Source organism: Microtus oregoni, unplaced genomic scaffold (genome assembly GCF_018167655.1).
Source record: "Microtus oregoni isolate MIOR12 unplaced genomic scaffold, Mior012 000008F_ref0000371, whole genome shotgun sequence".
Classification (NCBI taxonomy): Eukaryota; Metazoa; Chordata; class Mammalia; order Rodentia; family Cricetidae; genus Microtus; species Microtus oregoni.
Genome location: NW_024543067.1, coordinates 13501567 through 13525165, shown reverse-complemented (window position 1 = coordinate 13525165; position 23599 = coordinate 13501567). Strand labels below are relative to the sequence as shown.

At 42.6% G+C, this 23599-nt stretch overlaps 1 protein-coding gene across 1 annotated transcript in view; it reads left to right on the top strand.

Annotated features, from left to right (window-relative positions):
- The window catches only part of Tox (thymocyte selection associated high mobility group box), a 276136-nt gene that overhangs the window by 245809 nt on the left and 6728 nt on the right, over positions 1-23599 (top strand). The window contains exons 5-7 of the mRNA XM_041657265.1: positions 2100-2330; positions 14169-14249; positions 22601-22987. Of these exons, the coding sequence (XP_041513199.1) occupies positions 2100-2330; positions 14169-14249; positions 22601-22987 (699 nt within the window). The remainder of the gene's footprint in view (positions 1-2099; positions 2331-14168; positions 14250-22600; positions 22988-23599) is intronic.

Here is a 23599-nt window from a genome sequence, read left to right as displayed (position 1 = left end):
TATTGCTGTGAAAAGATACCATGGCCAAGGCGACTCTTGTAACAGAAAACACTCAGTTGGGAGCTTGTTTACAGTTGCAGAGGTTAGTCATTATCATCACAGCAGAAAGCATGCAAGCAGGCACGCAGAGATATTCTTGGAGATTTGGTGAGAGTTCTACATTCAGATCTACAGGCAGCAGGGAGACACTCTTGGCTTAGAATGGGCTTTGCAAACCTCAAAGTTTGCTCCCAGTGACATGCTTCCTCCAACAAGGCCACACCTCCTAACCTTATACTTCTTTCAGTTATATTCTCTGGTGACTAAAGATTCAAATATATGAACCCAATGGGGTCATTTTCTTCAAACCACCACACCTCTCAATTTTATGTTTTCTTCTTAAGTCCAAAGTGCTACATGTATGTACAAGGATGTAGGACCATTAATGGAGCATGGATAGCCAAATCACTGTAGAAAATCAACTATCCCCCTTCCAGCCACTATCAATTAGCAATAGCTAATTGTCATCTTAACTGTCATTCTCAGATCTCTATCTTTCTCAAATGAAAACAAAGCAAAGGATTCACTAAGTCTTTCCTGTTTCTTATTAGTACTTGAGCAAATCTTTTAAACTGGCTTTACATTATCAAAAACAAAAATGATGTTTTTGCATTTCTTTGATGAGTTCATTTTTAAAGTTCCATCAACTGTAGTTGAATAAGCTGTCAAATTTTTAAAATACATAAATATGTACATTACAGTCATCATAAAAATAGATCTGGAACTAGCTTATGGTAGAAAGACGGGAGCTCAGGAAAATTGCTTTAAGAAAGACAACACAGCTGATAGTTAACTAAAGGAAGGAATGAGCACAGGTCTTGTGATATTTCCATAGGACTCTTGACTGAGTATGTGTCCTCTGCACAGTGGGGGTAGTCTTACACACGTGCATCACCAGCATCTTACGTGGATAAGACATACATTAGCCAATGGTAGGAAAAGCACAGAACAACCATAGCCGGTAAGGAGATCTGCTGGGAGATCGTGGAAACAGGATTTAGGTCAGTGGGACAGGCCCTTGTGAACAGGAGTCTTCCCAGGTAGCAACATTATATATTCCTATCAAGTCTCACAACCTTAGAGCTGGAAAGAAATCCTTACCCAAATCCTCATTTTACAGAGATAGATTGAATGACATCATGGTTACTTAGCAACAAATATGCTATTCACTTGCAGGTACCTTAAGCGCACTCAGTGTAGATTTTCTGATTGTGTCAGAATAACAATTTAGATGATCTCAGAGCAGTGAAGAAAAATTGATTCTATTTTTAAATGGAGTAAAATGCTAATCTAGGTTGATATAGAAATTTCTGGAATCTAGATTTTGGTGGGGGTATCTAATATGTTAGCCATTGGATACTTGTTGCTAGTATAATTTGAAAAGGGATACAATTCCTCTCATTCACTTAAGCATTCATTACCACCACGTGGCTCGTGAAAGGCAAATAGGACAGTGTAGATTATAGAATTTGCCATCAATGCAGAAAGTACTGCTGGATAGTAGTGATCCGGATTCTAGGGTCTGTCCACTCTCAAAACCATAAGCATCGCTAGATTCCCATCCCCAACCACATCCACTGACCTAAGTTAAAACACACTATTAGACTTTCTCAGACTTGCTGACCCAATGTTTAAAGTCATAATTAGGAAGCTAAGTTAGAAGTCCACAGAAGAAAGCAAGCCCAGTAAGATCCCAAGAAGGTTGCTGCTGTCACAAGTACAGTGACAGAGAGAGGATGAAGGGAGATAAGAAGTAGCATTTAACATAGTAAAGTGCTTGCTGACAAGTGTGAAGACCTGAGTTCAAATCCCCAGAACTCATGTAAAGGCAGACATGTTATCACACTTTTCTAACCCCAGCAATTCTATGGGAAGATGGAAGGCAGAGTTAGGCTCACCCATGGATGCACCAGCTAGGCATGGCATACACAGGTGAAAAAAACACCTCTATGTGGGGATTGTCTAGGGTGGTATTTTGTGTCTATGTCAAAGAAGAATAGCAATATGATTCGGCCACTGACTTTCTAGTTCCTCCATAACTGTCTTGATTTTTATTTCAGATCAATGGTGGAGAGAAGCGGCCTGCCTCTGATATGGGGAAAAAACCAAAAACTCCCAAAAAAAAGAAGAAGAAGGACCCTAATGAGCCCCAGAAGCCCGTGTCTGCCTACGCTTTGTTCTTTCGAGATACTCAGGCTGCCATCAAGGGCCAAAATCCGAATGCTACTTTTGGTGAAGTCTCTAAGATTGTGGCTTCGATGTGGGATGGCCTCGGAGAAGAGCAGAAACAGGTAAGAAGGCTTTAAAATGGATGGCATCGGCTTGATCACAGACAGTGTGTACAGGCTTCAAAAAGAGCTTCAGAAAGCATTAGGGAAAGTAGCCAGATGCCATAACTGTGACTTAGTGTCCCTACCTAAACCAGACTTTAACATAAGGCCCTTAATCATGCACTCCCTTTATGCTCTCCAATAAGTAGCGTATTAGCTCCCTTGTTTCAAGGTTTATTCAGCGTAGCTATGTTTGGAAAGACTTCCACATACCCCAGCCAGGATTACCTCACTTCTTAATGTTGACAGCCTGTGCATAGTGATTAAAAGTCCCCCTTGGAAATCACCCATGCCTCTCGTCAGCACTCACTGTTTACCCTGTTGTCAGCTAACTCTCTTTCTGCTCCTTGCAAAACAAACCTCAAATCTAAGAGCTTCTCTCCTTGGCCCTTGCCTGAAGACCACCAGGATATGTAATTTAGCCCATGTTTCCAGGCTGTGTTAAATGGGAACAGATTGCCGGATTCCCTTTCTTTCCTTATGCATGGCCATGGTGTGACTGAGGGCCATGCTTAGGGAAGGGCACTGAGATATGCCAGCAGTGCCACAGTCACCTGGGAGATCTTGAAGAGGGTGAGGAGTAAAATTTCAGAAAATAGCTGGAGCTTGCCCACATGAAGAAACAATACCAATCCTGTGTCTAACTTAGAGGCTAGATGGTCGTTGTCAAAATGTAGGATTATCGCCACAAACATTAAATAAGCGTGATAATGAATAAAATTGTCAAAATGACAACATAAGCACAGCAATTGTGAAATAAAACAAAGTGCACTGATCAAGTATTAGGGTCACGTTTGATTCTTGATAGAAATATTTGCTGCTCTGCCCCATATCCGGGGAGTGTATTTAAAATCACGGGTGAGGTATGTGCTGCGTCAGGGTGAAGATCAGAGTTCAAACCACATAAAGAACAGAACCCCTCTAAAGCCAGAGAGGGTGTCACATTCATGTCCTAGCACTTCTACGGTAAGATGGAGGAAGATGGGAACCTAACACTTCTGCAGTAATGTGGAGACAGAGATAGGGATATCCCTGGAAGCTCATGGGCCAGCTAGCCTGGCATTCAGAGCAGAGAACAACAGGAGACTCTGCCACAGCAACATGGAAGGCCATGGCCAGCACCTAAGATGGTCCTGTGACTGCCATGCAGGTGCTTGGCATGCACAGGACCATACATAGCCATTCTCTCCCTCTATCTATCTATCTATCTATCTATCTATCTATCTATCCATCCATCCATCCATCTATCTGTCATCTCACACACACAGTGGAGAGTAGATTGGGACTTTAAAAAAAAAACCATAGGTTCTCAAGGAATCTTAGTTTATGTCAATATATATGCTCTAAGTAGGATTTATACTGTTAAAAGATATTTGTATTATTTCCTTTGTTCTACTCAGTACTCACGGGTCTATAATGAATTGTCCACAATTTATGAGATAGAATGAAGTAGTAATAAGTTCATTCATTTATCTAACCAATTTTTGAGCATCTGTTTGCCAAGCACTGTCTAGAGACGGTAGATTTGGCAATAAGCAAGACAACTGGGTCTCCACTGTGCGGTTGATCTCTCAACACCTACATAGCTGGGACTTAGCCACAATGAGGAGACCTTGCCATTTAACTCACAGTTCTCCCCTGACAAACTCTCAGCGGTAGTGATGGTCGCCACGATAATACCAGATGCCAAGAAACAGAACATATCCTCCCATCCCCCAACACCTCTAACTACTGAAAGTTACCCTTAATGATCTGGAATTTCTACACATGTTCTTATGTCTTCAAGGTTGCTAGGCAGAGGGAATGCCAACAAGACCTTCTCTGCAGAGTACAGGGAGCTAAGAGCCATCTGTAATGGTAGTGAACATACCCTGAGAACTCAGTGTACTTGATTAGGATAGCAACTTGACTGGTACTGAGCAGGTAACATTGTAGTGTCTACTTCTAATTGAATCCTAATATGATTATTTCAGAATTTTAGAGTCAGTTTCTAGATGGTTCCTAACTCAGATCAGTTATCTCCCATACTCCCTGATCTTAGATGAGGTTTCCAAATGGGGGTGGAACTGTAAAGATGGCTTCCCTCCAGTTACTAGGGAATTCCTGAATGACAGTCAAAGTCCACATGGATGAGAGAGAGCCCAGTCCTTGTCCCTTTTCTCCAAACAATGTCACATCCATGCCTACCTATTCTGCTCTTCTGCTAATCCTCCATGTACTCTTGGAAATGTCCTGAGCATCTCCCTTTGCCCTCTTCCACTCGAAGATGAAATTTCCTGGAGGAAGCTCCAGAAAGTGCCCTCTCCCCAGGGACTGTGCACCACAACTCTTGTTCATCAGAAGGTAGACATGGTTCCCGTTTGTTCTGCCTTGCCTTCTGCTCCTTCAAAAACATCCTTTTCTCAGGCTAACATCTAGTCTCTGTGGTCCCAGTTGGCCGAAGACTTTCCTACGTTCAAACCCAGGGTTTTCAAGAGAGTTATAAAGACTTTTCATAACCATGAGCTGCCCTTTGCATTTCCAATATAAAAATAACTATCTGTACTCTTCTTTCTGGTGGAGAAAAATAATAATCTTCATTCAATCAAAACCAGATAATTCCAAAAGACAGCAAGGGTAAAGAGCCAAGTTTCATTCGCTGATTGCATTATAATGATGATTTGTACTTTTAATATAACAAGAGGAGAATATTAAAATCTTTCAACATTCTTTTTGCCTAGCTATATAAGATTGTGTGTGTGCAGAGGGAGTGATTACATATATATGCATATGAGTTACATATATATGCATATGAGAGAGATTTTACATATGCATATGAGAGTGAGAGGAGAGAGGTTGGAATGCTACTATCCACTGTCATTTTAAAAGGGAACATTAGTCCCATCCCTGACTCTAGGTTTTAGAGTAGATATGATTACAGTTACAATGTAATAGTCAAGACTTCTTAATCAAACACCTACAATGTCAAGACATCTTCTCTTCTCTTTTACATTTTACTTCTCAATAAGTAACTCAAAATGAGTCTTCCCCGAGTTCTCGCGTGTGGAGGTAGTTAAGGTTTATGGAGGGGTGTTGGAAGGCAAATGCATTTGGTAGATAAAGAACAGACTCATATAATAGTTAGACGATACGATTCATATCCCAGAATCAAACTCTGCTGACTGAAACTGGTTTATGCCAAGATTGTCTAAGAAAATACTTCTACTGATGTTTCTTGAAAGATGTATTTTAAATTTTGAGTACTTTTTTTGAGAGTTACCCAAACAAGGTGTTGTGAGCAATTTAGGTTGCCCCGAGATGGTCTGTGGCCATGCCTGCTGTTCCCTGTTGATGCCTCAGGGATCTGGGAGTACTGATTCTTTCCATGTAAAGATGCTCTGACTTAATAAAGACACAGGCTGCGCATTACTCTCTCTGCGTCCCTCACACACAGGGCACAGGCCCATGGCTGCACTCAGACCATTGGTGTCCTCTGGTCCAGCCACGGCTCCGCTGCACTGTGACTGACTGTCACCGACTGCTTGCAGGGGATGCGCTTGAGGCAAATGTGCCTGCCTAAAAGACACTTTGGAGATCCAAAAACTGTCAAAATTATTCCAGGATGTTATATCTGCTGCATTACCGCCCATTCATTCCCTGTATTGTGCCAACACTCTGTAATATCTGCTTCAAACTTAAAGGAACTGTACTTAACTCTTGTTTAATATTCAGATCTGGGGAGCCTACCTACTGTTCCATATTTTTAAAGGAACACTCCTCAATTAGTTTAGACAAGCCCACAGGATGGTTTTGCATTGTGTTGGCAGTTTTACTAGGAGGTGGGGCTCTCGTGTGCTGTAGTGAGTTGGAAATCCTGTTGTCAAAATAGCCCACAGCTGTGAACGGCTACAGCTAGAAACACAAGCTGGAAGAAATGGGCAGGGTTACCAATGACTTATTGGGGACTCAGAAAATTACAATATTTAAGGGAAAACATCATTAGTGAGATTAGAGTTGAATAGTTTTCTGCCTACCAGTAGGAACACGCCTAATAGAGCTCTCTGCTTCCATGGCATGCCTGCTCAGTGTGGCGTCCAGGCAAAGTGGAAACCCAGCACAGAGAGCAGGTCTTTAGCTTCTAGACTCCATGCAGAGTGAGAAACTGTGTGTATGCTGGTTCCACAAATACTCTTTCAAGGAGGAGAAATCCAAGGGAAGTGATAACAATTCTCAAGAAACGCAAAATCTCCTTTATGGATCTTTCCCTCCAAAGACACTGAAAACACACCCCATCTCAGAGATGGCTCCATTTGAATGCTTGAGAAGACAATGCAGAATCTGGAATGCAGTGAAAAATTGTGTGCTTGGGATTCCAAAGGGAGGGTTTTAAATGCTAATGACTCAGAAGACAATGAAGAACCCATCTCAGAAGCTTACCGAGTTGTTTAAAAGACACCAGATGGAGGGGGGGGGGGGGACATGAGGATGGCCGTGATGCCAGCTTTGGCTGCTTATCTTCCCCTGACTCGACCTGCAGAACAAGGAAGATAAGTTAACCATACCATCCTCCTGCATCGTGGTCTTGGGGTTTCAGCAACCCATGACATCTTGTTTATAAGATTCTGTCTAAATTTCTCCTTGCTCTGTTACTTTGAAACGCTCTGATTCTGGTCACTGGTGGTATAGGACCTGAGCATATAATGGCGATATAAGACAATTCCGAGGCTGTAAAACAAAGAGGCTGGTCAGCTTTCCACAGAACATGTTGGCCCAGAGAGCCATAAAGGGTTCTGGAGTTCCTTTTAGTCATGGAAAGTCACCTTAAATCAGAACCAGATGTAAATGACTAAATGAACCTTAAGTTCCTAATTGGAGACACAGTCGGGCTGTAAGACATTTAGCAAATTACAAACAAAATGTTCTTGTTTACATTCCGTTAACTGGCTTTAAAGCTGCAGCCAAGAGCTAAATAAACTTGCTGTTGTGATAAAAAAAAAAAAAAAAAAAAAAAAAAAAAAAAAAAAAGGAGTGGAAAGCCTACTCGGATTTGGCATGTTCAGGGGAAACCTCAGCCCACGGTGCCCGGAGAGTGGGTTTTTGTAAATGCTAGTCCTGTCGTGGAAGAAGAGAGTGAATTTACCTCGCAAGGCTTAGCCTAATGAGCAGATATCACTTGCAGGGAGCGCGTTTGAATCCTGTAGCATATGCCTTCTTTCGGGATGCATAATTCATATCCAAGGATATTAGCCCCAGCAGTTCAGCTCATAGCAGCACCTCATTATTTTATCTCTCAGTATTTATTCCTATGTTTGACGCCTCATGAAATTACTGTTAATGTGTTTATATAAGGGCAGATCTGGCACAAGTGGGAAGAAAGTAATTTCCTCCTCCTCCTTCCTGCTGCTGTGTCTTCTTCCCGAGTAGAAGGGGCAAGTGTAAATAGTTAATTTGCTTCAATTAGGAGCCTGTCCTGCTAAATTAGAAGCAGCAGGGATATGAAGAGCCAGAATTATACTTAGTAAGCTGCTGATAAATCCTCGGAGCCCGCGAATCAAATCATTTACTCCTCGTTGCTGCTCAGACACCCACTACATAAAGGCGGCTCTGGTGTTTGCCCCTCATCTTAGGACGAAATGTGGATTTTGTGTCAACTATACTTAAGGTTAACCAAAGTCCTGACACACTATAGCACTGGCACTGTATAAGCTTATCTTAGTAATTTATTTATAAGCATGTCATCTTTCCCAGCCTCTAAAAGATGAAGCATAAGGCATACATAGGTAGAACAATTGTTCATTCAGAAGCCTCAGCTCTTTACCCAAGTACACAGGGCAGCACTTAATACACACCGCACACACACACACATACACACATTCAAACACACGCACATGCACACACACGCATACGCATTCACAGAGGAAGAGAACATAGGAGTTAGAGGAGATATGGACGGGTAGATATGATTAAAATACATTTCACTCCTATATGATAGTCTCAGAACAAAACAACAAAACTATAAAAAATAATTATTCATGAAAAATTTATAATATTCAAATAATATATAAAGGAAATCTTAATTAGCAAAAATAATAAAGACCACAGCCTGTAAGCAATATTTATATTCATAGAAATTTGCAAGTGAGCAATTAGATTATAACTTGAGCTTCAAAAGCCAAGTATTTATATATACATATACATCCTGACACATTAATGAGAACGTGCCACAGCATCATAGGCATAAACAGGAGTGATTCAGGTGTGTGAATATTTATATACTACACGCAATGGGAGCTGATAATTCATTTGAAAGTTTCCATAGCTTTAGTGAGGAGATTACTCCAATATGATATTAATTCCATTCAAGTTTGCTACAACCTACCATTTGTTCATATGTTCGAGGTAGGTTACATGTCTATCAACTTCTCTGTTTCCATTGACATATGTTTTAATTTTGAAGATACAATTTAGTGGTTTATCCTTAGCATCCTTGCTAATGCTGACTCAGAAAATGTGAAACCCCATTGCAGGGACTCTTATTCACTAGAGATTGTCATGGGAGGGCATGACACTACCGCTGTCAATATGAGCTCTGTGGTCAACAGTGACTGTGTGTAATTACAGCCTGCTACCATTGCAATTATTTTATGTAAGTGCACCCTGTTATGTCAACACCATAACGGCCTCTCCTGCCAACACATTTCTCAGAATCCTCCCGATCACTTGGTGATGTCTGACTGTGTTTCCTGAGCACCTATTATGCATCAGGTACTGCCCAGCGTGCTGGGCTCCTACCATGAAGAAGAGATCCATTCACCCTGTAGTTTCTAATTTCAGGAGGCTCCTAAAGTTATTTCCACAGCTAGGGGGAGACAGTGAGCAAACACAGATGACTGGCTCCAGATTGCTTTGATTCGCTCCTGATTCTGCCCTGTTTCACTGGTGTGTGGGGGGTATGGTGTGTGTGTGTGTGTGTGTGTGTGTGTGTGTGTGTGTGTGTGTGGTGTGTGTAGTGTATGTGTGGTGAGTGTGTGCATGAGTGTGTGTGTGGTGTGAGTGTGTGGTGTGTGTGTGGTGTGTGTGAATGTGTGTGTGCAGTGTGTGTGTGAGTGTGTGTGTTATGTGAGTGTGTGAGTGTGTGTGTGGTGTGAATGTGTGGTCTGTGTGAGTATGTGTGTTTTCTGTTCTGTAAAGTGGGTATAATAATACCAAGGCAACATTCTTGTTGGAGGAACTAAAGATACATAAAAGAAAGCACATGCTGACAACCTGAAACACATAGTCAAAGAATAGTTTAAATGTTCTTTTGTTTTGTGCCCTTCGTGCTTCACAATACGTTAGGCACACAGGAACCAGTCTTTTGGTTAAGATCGAACAACGTGATATTCAGCTAGCCATCTCCATTTAATATATCAGTAGATATGTTTTATAGCAGTCTCTAAAGCCAAGCTGCCTGTTTCTGGCCTCTAGCAGCAAGGGTGGCACCATGACCAAGTATATCAGACAGTCTTCAGAAGGAACCAACGGCAATATTTTTGACACATCCTATAACATTTTCAATCCTCTGAACACTACCTTATGAAGTCTTTCCAGTTAGGGTATCCTTAAGAAAATGTGAGCAAGTTAGACAAGATGGATAGGTCCCTGTATTGAAGGACCACGCCGTGTGTAAAATACTGATACCTGTCTCTGACTGACCTAAATAATGGCATCGCTGAAAGTGGGTATACACATGAAGTTTCTAAAGATGTGTCTCTGGGAGGGTGATGAAGTTATTCATACATAATTCTGTTGCTAAGCATTTTCTATAAATATGAAATGGCAGTGGTTGGGGGAGGCATTTGCACTTATCCTAAAAGGAAAACACCTTGTCAGTGTTTAAATGGGGTTTGAATAGAATTCAAAGTCAGAAGGATTTTGCACCTTTTCTTCTTATGACTGTAACGACTGTTGAAGTAAACTGGCTGGAGGTTATGAGGACGAGCCAGAAGAAAGGGGAGGAAGAGGGAATTAGCTGGTATTTATAAGACTTTGGTTTTCTCCATTAGCTGGGTGGATTGTTTGTGGAAGAAGAATGCAAGAGGGAACGAACAGAGTGCCTCAGAATTTTCTCCTGTTTAAGTGTGTCATAGTCACTGGCATTGACCTGCTGATTTTAATTAGGGATTATCAGCCTATAAAAACCCATGTACTGAGAGGTATTTAGAGCGTCCAGTGAATCACGGGATCATATGAACAGGATGTGTTCTCCAGGACTGCCATCTGATCTCTATCTATGTGTGTTTCGGGTGAGCTGTTATATATGTTTTAGTTTAACCAACTAGATGCAATCCTTAGATAGGAAATGGTGGCTTTCTTGGAATAACAAACCACAGCATATAAGTACATTAAGGCAGGATGGATTCAAACGTGTTTAGATGGGTTGGGGAAATGATAAATGCTGTATTATGATTTTTAAATCCACTTCTGGCCAACTTTGGACTTTATTTCAAACAGCTGTGGCCCATTTGGAAGCCAGTTTGCAGCTCGGCAGAACACTAATATTTACTGTAGGAATCACATACCTTTAAAATATTTGTCTTTTCCTGAGAGAAACTATGGCTTTCTCAAACTTAACTTTGACATAAATCAGATCCATCCTCGCAGGTCAGGCCCATGCGCTTGATCACAGAGGTGATTTCTCACTGCCGAATACAATCCCACAACCCCTTTGGTTTCTGCAAATGAAGGGCTTTCTCCATCCATATCGTAAAGTTTTGAAACATCTGTTAGGAATTTTTTTTTAAACCAGTTATCTTGACACTTCTGCTCTAAAGTAAGAATTTCCCCTATTTCCTTTACGTATGGAATTCTTACGTATGATTATCATTGTCTCGTGTTTGAAGCCTTTGGACATTTCCTTTAATACTGGACTCAAACAGCACCCTAGCCCAATGTTAGAGGGCCGTGTTAGTGAGGCGTACACAGCATGTAGTATTGGAACCATTAAGCAATTCTCAAAGGTGGAAGGTCTAATTATTACTGGTAGACAACCTCAGATTTTCGCTCTGATCTGGGTTAGCCTCCTTTAAATACAGTTATAGAACTGTGCCTCCTGAAATGACCTCCCCCCCCCCCTTGGATTCTCCCACTGAATGTCTGCAGCTGTTTGGGAACCTGTGGACCCATCAATCCCTGTAATGTGAAGTGATGGGCTTACGCTGCCCTAAAGTGGTGTTTGGGCACTTACACAGTGATCCCGACATAGCGGATCATCAATAGCCAATGGGGAGCCATTTGTGAAACAGGGATCTCTGAATGCTAGTCAGGTATCCCATAACAGCATCGATCCTGGGTGGAACCACGCCGTACGTTCAGCCTGCAGTGGGGGAGTTACGCGCCTCTCTGTCCAAGTTGTTAATCAGCACATTGTAGGAAGTGTTAACGCTTTGTGTGATGCTAGTCGCCAGCAGCCCCACAAAGGGTAACGGCATGCTTACATTGTTGCAGTTCCAGTAGAAGCCAAGGAGAGACAGGAAGTGCTAGAATCATGCCGTCTTACCTTTCCTACTTAGGAAACAATACTTTGGGGAAGACTAGAAAGCAGCATAGATTATAATTCTCTCTAAAAGAAAAACGAATGCTAACCAGCTAATGTGACACACGCCATAGCATATTAATCAAAATCATGATATAATTATTTAGGACACTTAGAGGTGTCAAAGTTTTGTTTACTAAGTATTTTCCTCAAAGTCCGTAGACTTTCTAAGATGTCTGTGTGTGGAGGAGAAAATACCTCTCAAAAACATTGTGTATGTGTACATGTGCGTGATGCATGCATGCACATGAATGTGTAGGGACATATGCCCCTATGCATACATGCAGAAATTACAAATGACCCTGGGTCTCTCCCTCTCTTGTTCCCTGCCCTGTTGCCTGAGACAAGGTCTCCTTCTGAACAGTCAGCTTGCCATTTAGGCTAGGCCTGCTACCCAGCAAGCTCTTCTCTCAAGATCTCCCTGTCTCTACCCTGCGATGCTGGGGTCACAGGCATGCACAGCCATGCTGAGAAATTGACATGGCTCCTGGGGATTCCAAATCAAGCCCTCATTCTTGCAGCCAAGCACTCTTCGCACTGACCTACCTACCATTCCAGCCCCCTCAGAACTACTTTAAGGGAAAGAAGAGAAAGCAGTGTGCGTAAAGCCGTTATTTACAAATTATGTCCTGGAGAAATGGGCTGAAGGAAACACTAGTAGGAGAAATCTCATCAGAAGCGCTCTGTTCCTAAATGTGGCTGGACCGAGTAAGGTCATAGTGTTCAAATTCTTGACTCTAGCGGTCATTTATATTCATGTAAGAATTTCCACGGAAGGTTCTGGATTTAGATTCTGCAATGGTTGTGAATCAATGGCAATCCTATGCTTTAATCAAAAGAAATTAACTTTTTTATTGTGAACAATAAGAAAAGTCCTACACAGGATTTCTAATTCTGTTTGGTTTCTTATGTTAGTAAAGACGGGAGGATGATCAGATGATCATTTGCACTGGTTAATGCGCCTTTGCTGTAGTTCGCTCTTCTGTACAAAATTATAGCTGTGAAAGTCAAAACTGCAGCCTCCCTAAAGAGGAGTAATAGCATTCATTTCATAGGTCCTGTTACAGTGTCACTGCGAGTGTAGTTATTTGTTTACCTGGGCAAAATGTTCCGCTGGAGTTAAAATATTCATGAGTAAGTAATAGTTCTCACATCTTGCATTTCAGAGTCTGGGCACAGCAAACCTCTCTCTCTAGAAAGTAAAGATCGCCCTCTACTGCTGGCTGCTTGGCCTTATACACAATCCTTGTTTACTTCCCGAACAGATTCTCCACTTCCCAACATCAACCTCAGTCTGAGTTAGATTCTCCACTTCCCAACATCAACCTCAGTCTGGTTAATATTCACAGTAGGGGATGCATTCCCAGCTCCACGGTGAATGTTAAAGAGCATCTTGTTCATCTGAACTGGTTTTTAGAAGATTGCAGAACTTTGGAACCTTGAAAACTCAGTCTCAGGGAGGAAGATGAAGCCCTCTGTACCCCGGCATGGCCTCTGTTTAATTAGTGCGCAGTGACCCCCGGCACACAGGAGCTGGTCATTTCCCAGGTCTCAGTTTCCGCTTTTTATTTGGTTGCCAAGCCTCCGTGAGTGTCTGTTCGTTGCGGACGACTCTTACAAGGTCCCCATAGCTGTCATCGTGTTTCTGTTGGAAAGTACATGATGTGCAGATCACATGGCGTGGCGGGTTGCGTCCTGACCCTAGCCAGCCACCATTCCCATCTTAGCCCCATTGTACTCTTGCCTGCCACTCCTGACTCCCAAATCCTTGGAAATATAACTTGGAGGCTCTTAAAATTGTGATGAACCCGCAACTGCCAATACCTGTGCGTTGATTTCCATACTGAATACGATGCATCGTCCTTGAATCCCATTTTGGTTTTGTGTTTGGCACGGAGTGCAAACGTTAGAATATTACTGTGCTGTTGAATTACTGCCTGCTGTATAAATATGAATGTCTTATTCCTGGGTGAGGCTTCATCACTGCTGCCATTTATTTCCATGCTCACCAAGCCTTTCATGCATATTCTGAAAAATGCAAAATTTTACAATTGCTGTCTCTTTTCTTACAGAGTTTATTTTCCTTCTTCTTTCAGACCTGTTTCAGGAAGAAAACACCCTCTTTGGGAGCCGTATATTATTATAAAATTATCTCTATGGGTGTACAATTGCCGTTCTGCCTCGTCCATCCCTCGAAACAAAAGCAGACACGCGGTCTAATTGAAGACTTTCTGTTGCTCTCACAGGTCTACAAGAAGAAAACTGAGGCGGCGAAGAAGGAGTACCTGAAGCAGCTAGCAGCTTACAGAGCCAGCCTCGTATCCAAGGTAACGTGCAATTGTGTGACACTGTGACAGACTGTGGCCATCTCCATGCAGACTCTAATAGTCGCTTAAAAGCACAAACGATCGTGTTAGCATTTCTACACCATTTTCTTTGTTTAAAAAAAAAATTACATCCAAACAAACCTCTGTGCTGTGGAAATAAGTCCATCCCCGGAAGACCAGAGCTATAGCTGGCCTGTGTATGGTAGGCACCATGTACCTGTGGATTGTTGTTGGTTTTGCAGCTAAGCACAGCACCTTCTTCATCAGGAGCTGACCCTAGTCTAACCGGTACGCTCCTTCCGCTGTGTGGACCATTTCTAAGGAGACACCACCCACCTTCATGTCCAGTTTCTTTATATCGGCATCAGGATACAAAGTCCCGTCATCCTGTTCCTCAATGAGTGTATGGAAAAATGAGTGCTTCAGAATGTTTATATGCTAGTCCTTGCTTATTACAGGTAGTAGAGAGTTAACTCTGTTTGGTTTCATGTTACTAAAAACACACTTCCCTTCTCAGTAGGGTGACTACTGAGACTGGTGACGAGAAGGGCTTGATGTAGCAGCTTATCAAATTCAGACTGCTAGCATTTCGTTCACTGTGGCCATAGGCTCTGGACTGCATTGCATTTGTCCACAAAGAAAGAAAGAAAGAAAGAAAGAAAGAAAGAAAGAAAGAAAGAAATGCTTTCTTTTTCTCATCCACAAATATCCATTTCTGTTCTGGTAACCCTTCAAAAAGTACATACATAGGTTTTATCAGTCAAAATACACACTGAACGCGATGACGCAGGGAGGAGAAGAGAAGGCAGATGACAAATGCAGGAAGACGTCAGCAGAGTGTAGCTCCGCTCCGACCTTTGCTGCACATCGAAGCAATGCCACTGCAGGAAGCCTGCTGTTTATGTTGTAAAATCAGATTCTTCTTTCCCACCATGGCATTCAAGTTCTAATTTGTCTAACTGCTTTTAAACGTGTTTGTATGTTCAGCTGAACTCCCAACTCAGTATACAAGCAAAATGCAGACAACGCCCCAAAAAGTTCCCGACAAAGGAAGCCCCCATCACATGGAGGATCCAGCTCACCCTTAGCCACACTGCCGTTAGCAAATTCATATGCTCCGAATGTAAGAGAATTTAGCTCGCGTGATTTTCCGTGAGAGAAAAATCAACATGGGACACATCAGTTCTGATGCAAAGCCTTCTGGCTCATGACATGCAGGTTACTGCAGTAGTGCCACCGTACTGACTAAGCCTTCGCCTCCAAAGCATGCGTCACTGCATTGGCTCTTAGCTGCAGCTTTCCTTCCTGTTCAGCCTCCAAGCTGCAACCCTCAGAACATGGCAATTTGTATAAATGCTACAAATTGCCGTTTCCACATTTAAGAAACCAAGCACATTTTTCTTACGGCTTACTCTGACATTTTTCTTCTCTTTAGCGGTAGGAATTTTTGCTGGAGCTGTTGAATCTCTGTGTATGGTTCTCAATGGTGTGTATACAAATTGGAAGTTTCAATCAGTCTCCGTGGGTCGAAGAGATGACCCTGAAATGCTGCTTGTGAGCAAGTATTTGCTACATAGCCTTCTCCACGACGACAGGAAATGCCCAGCCTGTCTCCCAGTGCATGCGGCACCGTCTATAGAAATCTAGTGTTTTTCCAGTTTAATTAGTGAGACAAAGTAGGACCACTCAAATAGAAATATCAGTTTTTCCATGTTATAGTCTTGTACTATATTATAAATTTGAAGCAACAAAGGGGTAATTATAATTCCAAGGCTCTACCACGTGCCGACTTCATTCTTTTTCGTTGCTGTTGTCCACTAATTCATGGATATGGTAGCAAATTTTCCTGAGCATGTGGATGAACCCCATGGCAGACAGTAGGCAACAAGCAAACTGGACTCTTCCTATAAAAGGCGTGTTTTATTCGTGGAAGGCCACCCCAAGGCCACGTCACAGAAGCTTGGCCAGACTCATTTGCAGAGCCTCTTGGGAGCTGAGGGTCCACAGGAAACTAGACCTCACAGAGCCAAAATGTCCACAGGGAAGCGAGGATGACAGCTCAGAGAAGGCCAGTGTGGCCTCACCTCAGTGGCTAGAGTGGCTGTGAACGGAGCTGGGATTTGGTGTTGGTGTGGGGGTGTGCGTGAGTGAGTGGGCATTGGTAGGGAACTGAGCTGGAAGGGCTCCCTTTATGAGAAAGTGCTCACTTAGAATCCACAGGCTTTATTCCTTGGGAGAGGCTTAGTCACCAGCATACCACCAGAGAAGGAAAGAGCAAGGAACTCAAGGCAACGTTGCTTTTGTTTGGTCCTTGTCTTTCTCTGGGCTGTGTTATTCAGGGTCCTAAACACATCACTCTCCTGTATGGTCCAAGTCCCCGCTCTCCTGAAGTTATAGCATGACAAGGCATATTCTCTCTCTCTCTCTCTCTCTCTCTCTCTCTCTCTCTCTCTCTTCCCCAAAAGGTCATTCTAGCCGTGAATCACTGTGTTAGCCTCACCTGTGCATCCTGGGTCCCTGTCAGTCTCTTCGTGTCTCATCCCTGGAAGTCCACACTTTGGTTATTTTCTATTCAGTGCATCCATTTCTCATGCATTCTGAGCCGATCAATCTCTTTCATGTCTGCTACTGTGTACTGTTTCCATCCCAGGCCATACCGTGTGCCAGTCCGGGGCTGTAGGATGCTACTCCATGTCAGGCTCACTGGAAGATGCTGAAAGACAACACAGATAGGCCAGTCCCTGGGGAAGGTTTCTTGATACTCAGAAGACTTGAAGCTATTCTCTGAAATTAGTTGCTTCTAACAGAACATAACCAAAAATAGAAATATCAGTGAGCCTGAGTTGTGGGAACGACACCTCTTAGTCTTCAGGTTACTTGTACGATGTGGAATATATCCATATGTCCCTTAATACAGCTCCAGACTTGAGTAAAATTGAAATTTACCCCAAAGAAAAAGTCCCAAAGATAGTAAGTGACTCTTCGTACCTCTGTCCTTCAAAATGACAGTCCTGACACATCCTTGGAACTTGCCCCCAATAATAGCATAAATAGGAAAGGCTCCTTGCTGCTGGGTGCCCAGCCCCTCAACCAGCCATTCCTCATGTTAGGCATTGTTCATTGTTCGTAGACTCCTGCTGAAATCACAGCCGCCTTGCGTAGGGTCCATAGGCTTGAGTCCCCTTCCCAAGCAGAAATCAAATGTCTTCCTACCTTGAGGACGGGGCTGGTATTGACATGGAGGAATCACAGCAGTGTCTTATTCTAGCTAGAGCTTCTAGGCTTTTCTCTTAGAAGCTATACCTCTTCCATTTTTCCTAAGAAAATTCTATGCCGACTCTAATCTATTGCTGCGAGTGAGGCTGCCTTGGCTGAAACAAGGCTGGCATCTGGAAGGCTGTCCCCTCTCAGCACCATGTTGTCACTCTCAGATTCTGATCAAAGGTCTGAGGAGTGTGGGAATCCTCACCCACCATCACAGTGCTCCAAGTGGGTGGTGTTTTACCTAGTAGTGTAGTGGAGTGGGAAAACATCATACCAGCCGCTTCTGGCCTCTTCCTACTCCCCGAGCATGCCAGAATTGCTGGGGGCTTCAACTTGAGTCCTGTGTGCAGACAGCGCTGGGAAAGGCCCACAATGATGGATGTAAGCACTATTATTCTTAAAAAGGGCAAAAGGAAAAACACTGGGGTAAAAGATAGTAATAGAGAAAAGAAGATTTCCATTTCTACTCGATGTTCAGAGACATGAGGAGGTTGGAGCCCACACAGGACACCGGGCTACCCACATGTGGCGTTTGGTTTATCTATAGACCAGGTGAGGGGACATTTTAAAGGTAAGGCAGGAGGTCAGGGGTGATTGCCAAAGTCTCAAAGTGCAAGATATAACAATATCTTTTTCTTGAAACTTTTTAAAAATAAAAGCAAAGGTTGTGATTAAGTCACTAGAGGGGCTTCTGAGGTACCTTATCGGTGTTTCTATATGTCATTAAACGGACCATTTCAGAGGACTTCATAGAGGACACCATTGTCAATCTGGAAAAACTTCCGGGGGAAGGGGACAGAAAAGTCAGCAGGGGCTGGATAGATAGCAAAAGAACCTGAGTTCCAGTTCCAGCTTAACCCCTTCCTATCTGCCTGTCCTTAGACAGATACTGAGGCATTCTAAGTTTTAGCTCACTCCAATATTAAGCAGAGAGGATCACAGGACCCTTTAAATAAACTTTCCAGAATAAAATTAAAAGAATCTATGGAACTCAATTTTACAGTTGAAGGCATTATACTGGATGAAGTAAGGCGGTGACATGCGCACCAAGTCCTGGACAGCTGCCCAGGTAGTATCTAAAATAGCCAGGCTCACAGACTTAAAAAGCAAAAAGGTGGTTGCTACTTACTGGGTGAGAAAGAGGAACGCTAGCCTGCGGGCATAAAGTTCCAGCTAGCAGGATGAATTAGCTAAGCCAGTAATGGGCAGGACCTTTTTTTATCCACTTAAAAAGCATGTGAAAAGGGTAGATGTGGTGTTAAGTGATTGCACCACAATAGAATAAATTTTTTTAATTTAAAAATCAGCTTAGGTTTAGGATGTTGAGCAAGGGAAGTTCTTAGTAAATACAAATAATTCGTAGTTACATTTTAATATTATTGGTAAGTATGCATAGGCGTAGTGAAAGAATTGTGTGCGGTTGGAAAGTTAGCTGAATCATAGTTCCGATTTGGTCACGAAGTTATCTTTTCATACAGATATTCTAAAGGTTGCAAAAATAATTTGTTAATATTAACTTAATTATTTAATTTTTTTAAATATTTAATTAATTTTTTTCTGTAGCTCCATCCCATTACAAAGATAGAATTGTTGTAAACGTAAGCAAAAATACATTTGTCTCTGTAGGCTTCTTAATTGAAGTAGGCTTCCTGAATCGCGTGAAGAAGACTCTGAGAGACTAGAGTCTTTTTAGCTTAGGCAGCTTTGTTCACGATGGAAGGTCAGACTGAATTGGGCTATTAAATACAGCTTAAGGAAATATACCTTTTCCATAGACTAAGAAATTCCTAGACATGAGTCTAAATCATTATACTGAGAGCAATACGGAACTTTGAAGCAACGAAAGTGGTTTCATTTCACCAGGATTTATATTCCCCCAATGAGTGTTGCATTCAAAAGAGTCACCTTGGGAGGCCAGAAACTCATTTTTTTATTGCTCCCAGGGTTCAAGAGATGTTTTTCAAACTCCTGGGTAGATCTGCAGTCAGGAGAAGTTTATGAAGCTCTCTAAAAAATCAATCTTGTTACATTATTTTCACACCTCATTCTTTTCTCCAAACATCACCAAGATAGAAGCCACAACTTTGGCTTCAACTCACTTTTTTAGCTAGTTCTAAAAACTGAATTCACCATCAAAAGACAAGAAAGCTGTGTGAGGATATGTGAAATTCCAGCAGAGAAGTCCTGAAACATCCCCCCCCCCCCCCCCCCCCCCCCCCCCCCCCCGTGACAGCCGCAGTCCTGGATGAGAAGGCAGCTCAGAAGACAGCTCAGGAGAAAGCCTTTGGGAGCCTGTGTACAGATAGTAAAAGCAATGCCTTCGTTGCCTGGGGCCACCCATAAGTGTGACATTCTTATTTGTAGAAGCCATGTTAGGGTCTCCATTGCTTTGATGAAACACCATGACCAAGGAACTTGGAGAAGAAAGGATTTATTTGGCCTACCTATCCATAGTCCTGGAGGCAGGAGCTGACAGAGGGCCAGGGAGGAGTTTGGCTCACTGACTTGTTCTACATGGCTTGCTTAGCCTATTTTCTCATAGAACCCAGGACCAGCAGCCCAGGGGTGACACCACCCATAGGGGTGGCACCACCCAAAATGGACTGGGCCCTCCCACATCAATCACTCATTAAGAAAATGCCCTACATGCTGGCCTATCTTATAGAGGCATTTTCTCGACTGTGGCTTCTTTTTCTTTAAGTTGATGTAAAACTAGGCAGTACAAGGGGCAAGGGGCAAATCAATGTGTGTGTGTGTGTGTGTGTGTGTGTGTGTGTGTACATGTTTGTATGAAAGAGTGTATGCCACAGTGAGCCATGTGATAGGGGACAATCTCATTGTGGGTCCCCACCCACCTTGTTGGAGACAGGCTGTCTTTTTCACTGCTGGGCTCTCCAAGCCCGTAAGCTTCTGGATTCGCTTGTCTCTGTCCACCTCGCTGTAGCTTATCGCTGCGTACTACTGCTGCATCCACCGAGATTTCTTCCCAACCTTAAGAAGGACGGTGTCAAAGCTTAGGACTGTGAAAACGCTTCCTTAAAAAACATATAGCACAGGATGGTAGCTAAGTAAGTAAATTAAGCTCTCTGAGGCTGTCATCCATAATAAAGAAACTCAAGGCCTGGTTTAAATTAAAGCAGAGTAAATTAGAAACAAAGCAATGTTTTCTCTTTTGGAGAATGAGATAAAGTTGCAGAATTCAGAATGCATACTGTGGAGGGCGATTGAGACAAACAGTAAGTGCGAATTTGCAAATGGGATGGATCATTTTATAACTGGTAACATCAAATCTGAAGCTCTGAGCCAAGATTGTGATTTAAAGACAATAAAATCTCATGCTTCAGTGTATAAGTTAATCACTGGCAAGGGCCAGGAAGGATTTGCTTCCCAGAAGTAACAATGGACAGTAGAGGAGGTGCATAAATTTTGTTTAATTTTCAATGCATCAAGTATTGGTCAGTCCTGAAAACAAGAATCAAATTAGATAGACTATTAATTTGATTTGGTCCAGCAACTCTTATATTATTGCTTCCACTGAGTTTTATGTCTTGTATTTATACTTGGCTATTTTAAATAACAATTATTTTTTCAATCTTTCATTTTTATAGCGCACATCATGCCAGAATGGAGGCATTTATACACTCTGTAGCATCATCTTCATTATACAAAGTAAATAAGAATATAGTTCTCTTGGATAGTGATAACTTGCTTAATAAGAACTCTTCTTAAGCCATTTAGTGCTGGACCCTTTGTACGTTTTGCCCATATGAAAGAGAATCTTCATGATAAGACCCAAAAGGTCTCTATTGTTACTAGCTCTCTTTTTTCCCTAAAGATGTCAACCAGATCCCATGGTTCAAATTCCAAGAGGACAGAGAACATAGTTAGAAGCCAGTAGTGAATGACAGGCCAGACATGATGTGAGGTAGAGCCCTGACCTAGCACGATGGGGTCTTGTGTCCAGTCCCCAGCACTGAAGAAACAAATGTCTAATGAACACATCTCTCCTCTAAAAATATCCAATGCCTTGGCTAACTTTCAGTTTATACTAATAACACCATGTTTCTCAGACACTCAAGATGAGTCATTGCAAAATGAAGAAAAGGCTGAAAGTAGAAACAAACTTAAGTTATTTAACACATATGAGAGAGTCCTTCTGATTTCTAATTGGCAGGTATGGAGACCTTATATGTAGTGCAGCTGATGTTCAGAACTGTTGCATTGCTTTTGCATTTTGATTGGAAGAACAGTGAAGGAATACTAAACATATGATTTGACTCGTTCCTTGCTCTCTTCCCTCAGAGAATGAAGAGCTAGGTGCTGCCCCAGGAGGCCATGCCAAAGGGCTAATCTTCAATTCCTTTCAGCTTCCACTGAAAGATCTGGTTTTTAAGTCAATTAAAAGGATATTAGGTGTGGAAAATTTAGGGCAAGATTATATTAATTTGTGATGGCATCTAAAATATCAAAGAGAAATTATTTTTATCCACTTCATTAGGAGGAACAATTTATCACCAATTTATCAGCAACTCCTTTTCTAAAAATAAAGAAAAATCAAGTTCTGTGGTTCCTTTGAAGACATGCTAGTCTGATTTTCCATGAGTTTTGGAAGGCATTTTAGACCTCTTCTGTAGCCACGGCTCTCACTGTCCTTGTTTTCTTTGTGAAAATACCTAGAGCCCAGGCTCTGTGCAAACACAAAGAGAAGAAGCTAAGCTTATGATCAGTGGGAGAGCTGAACTGAACTGCTTGGAAAGTGAGATAAGTTAGTGATAATGGTGTCCTCCTGCATCTTTTATCTGCCTCTTGATGACCAAAATAGTCCGTCATAGTCGAGAGTTTAGGCAAAGGGAAAAGATTGAAAAGTCATTACAGTGTGCTTTGGATTTCATAGAGGAGGTAGAAACTCGGTGTTGCATAAGTTACATTAAAAATAGCAATAGAAGGATCCTTAGATAAGAGACACAAGAATAGTCACAAGTGTTGATTCTCATGAAAGTCCGTGAGAAAATTCACAAACATTCTGGGAGTAGCATCACGCTCAGAGACCTGTCTCCTAACGCTGCTTTCCTTTGTTCCCTCTGCAGAGCTACAGTGATCCTGTGGATGTGAAGACATCTCAGCCACCCCAGCTGGTCAACTCGAAGCCGTCAGTGTTCCACGGGCCCAGCCAGGCCCACTCAGCTCTGTACCTAAGTTCTCACTATCACCAACAACCAGGAATGAATCCTCACCTCACCGCCATGCACCCAAGCCTCCCCAGGAACATAGCACCCAAGCCGAATAACCAAATGCCAGTGACTGTCTCCATAGCCAACATGGCTGTGTCCCCACCACCGCCCCTCCAGATCAGCCCGCCTCTTCACCAGCACCTCACCATGCAACAGCATCAGCCTCTTGCCATGCAGCAGCCCCTCGGGAGCCAGCTCCCCATGCAGGTCCAGTCTGCCTTACACTCGCCCACCATGCAACAAGTAAGTCTCTATGCTTGGGTTCTGCGCACCTCTGGAGGACTGGGGGCAGGGAGGGCTGTCTATCAAACCAAGGAGACAAGGGTAGTTGTTCTATTGAAATGGAGAGAAAACTGTGGGCATTTGTCAGACTTACATCTGGAAAATGTCACTTATAAGTGGAGCGTGGTCAGAGTCACCATCCCAGGCACTGATAGCCCTCCCTTTCAAATCACTGGTTTCTTTCCCAAGACATATCAACTTGGTGCTCTCTTGCTGCTGCCCCCTTTGTTTCTGGTTTCAGTTTCTTTAGTGATTGCGTGCGCTAAGATGCCATGTGTACCACGGATCTTGTTGAAACCGTCTGCAATTTCTTTTTAATGTCATTAGGAAATGAGGCTTTTTGACTAGGCCGACCCTTGAGTTCAATAATTAGTATGAAATAAAATCAGATTCAATACCAAATTTAGTAGAGCCCTAAAATGCTATGACCCAAACAGTAACTGGAGCTTCATTTTGAAATGTACATAAGGAGCCTGTGGGGAGAGGGGTATTTTGCCAGCAAGTGGCAGGCCCTGCATTTAATCCCTAGCATTGCAAATGCAAGTGTGTAAGTGTGTGTGTGTGTGTGTGTGT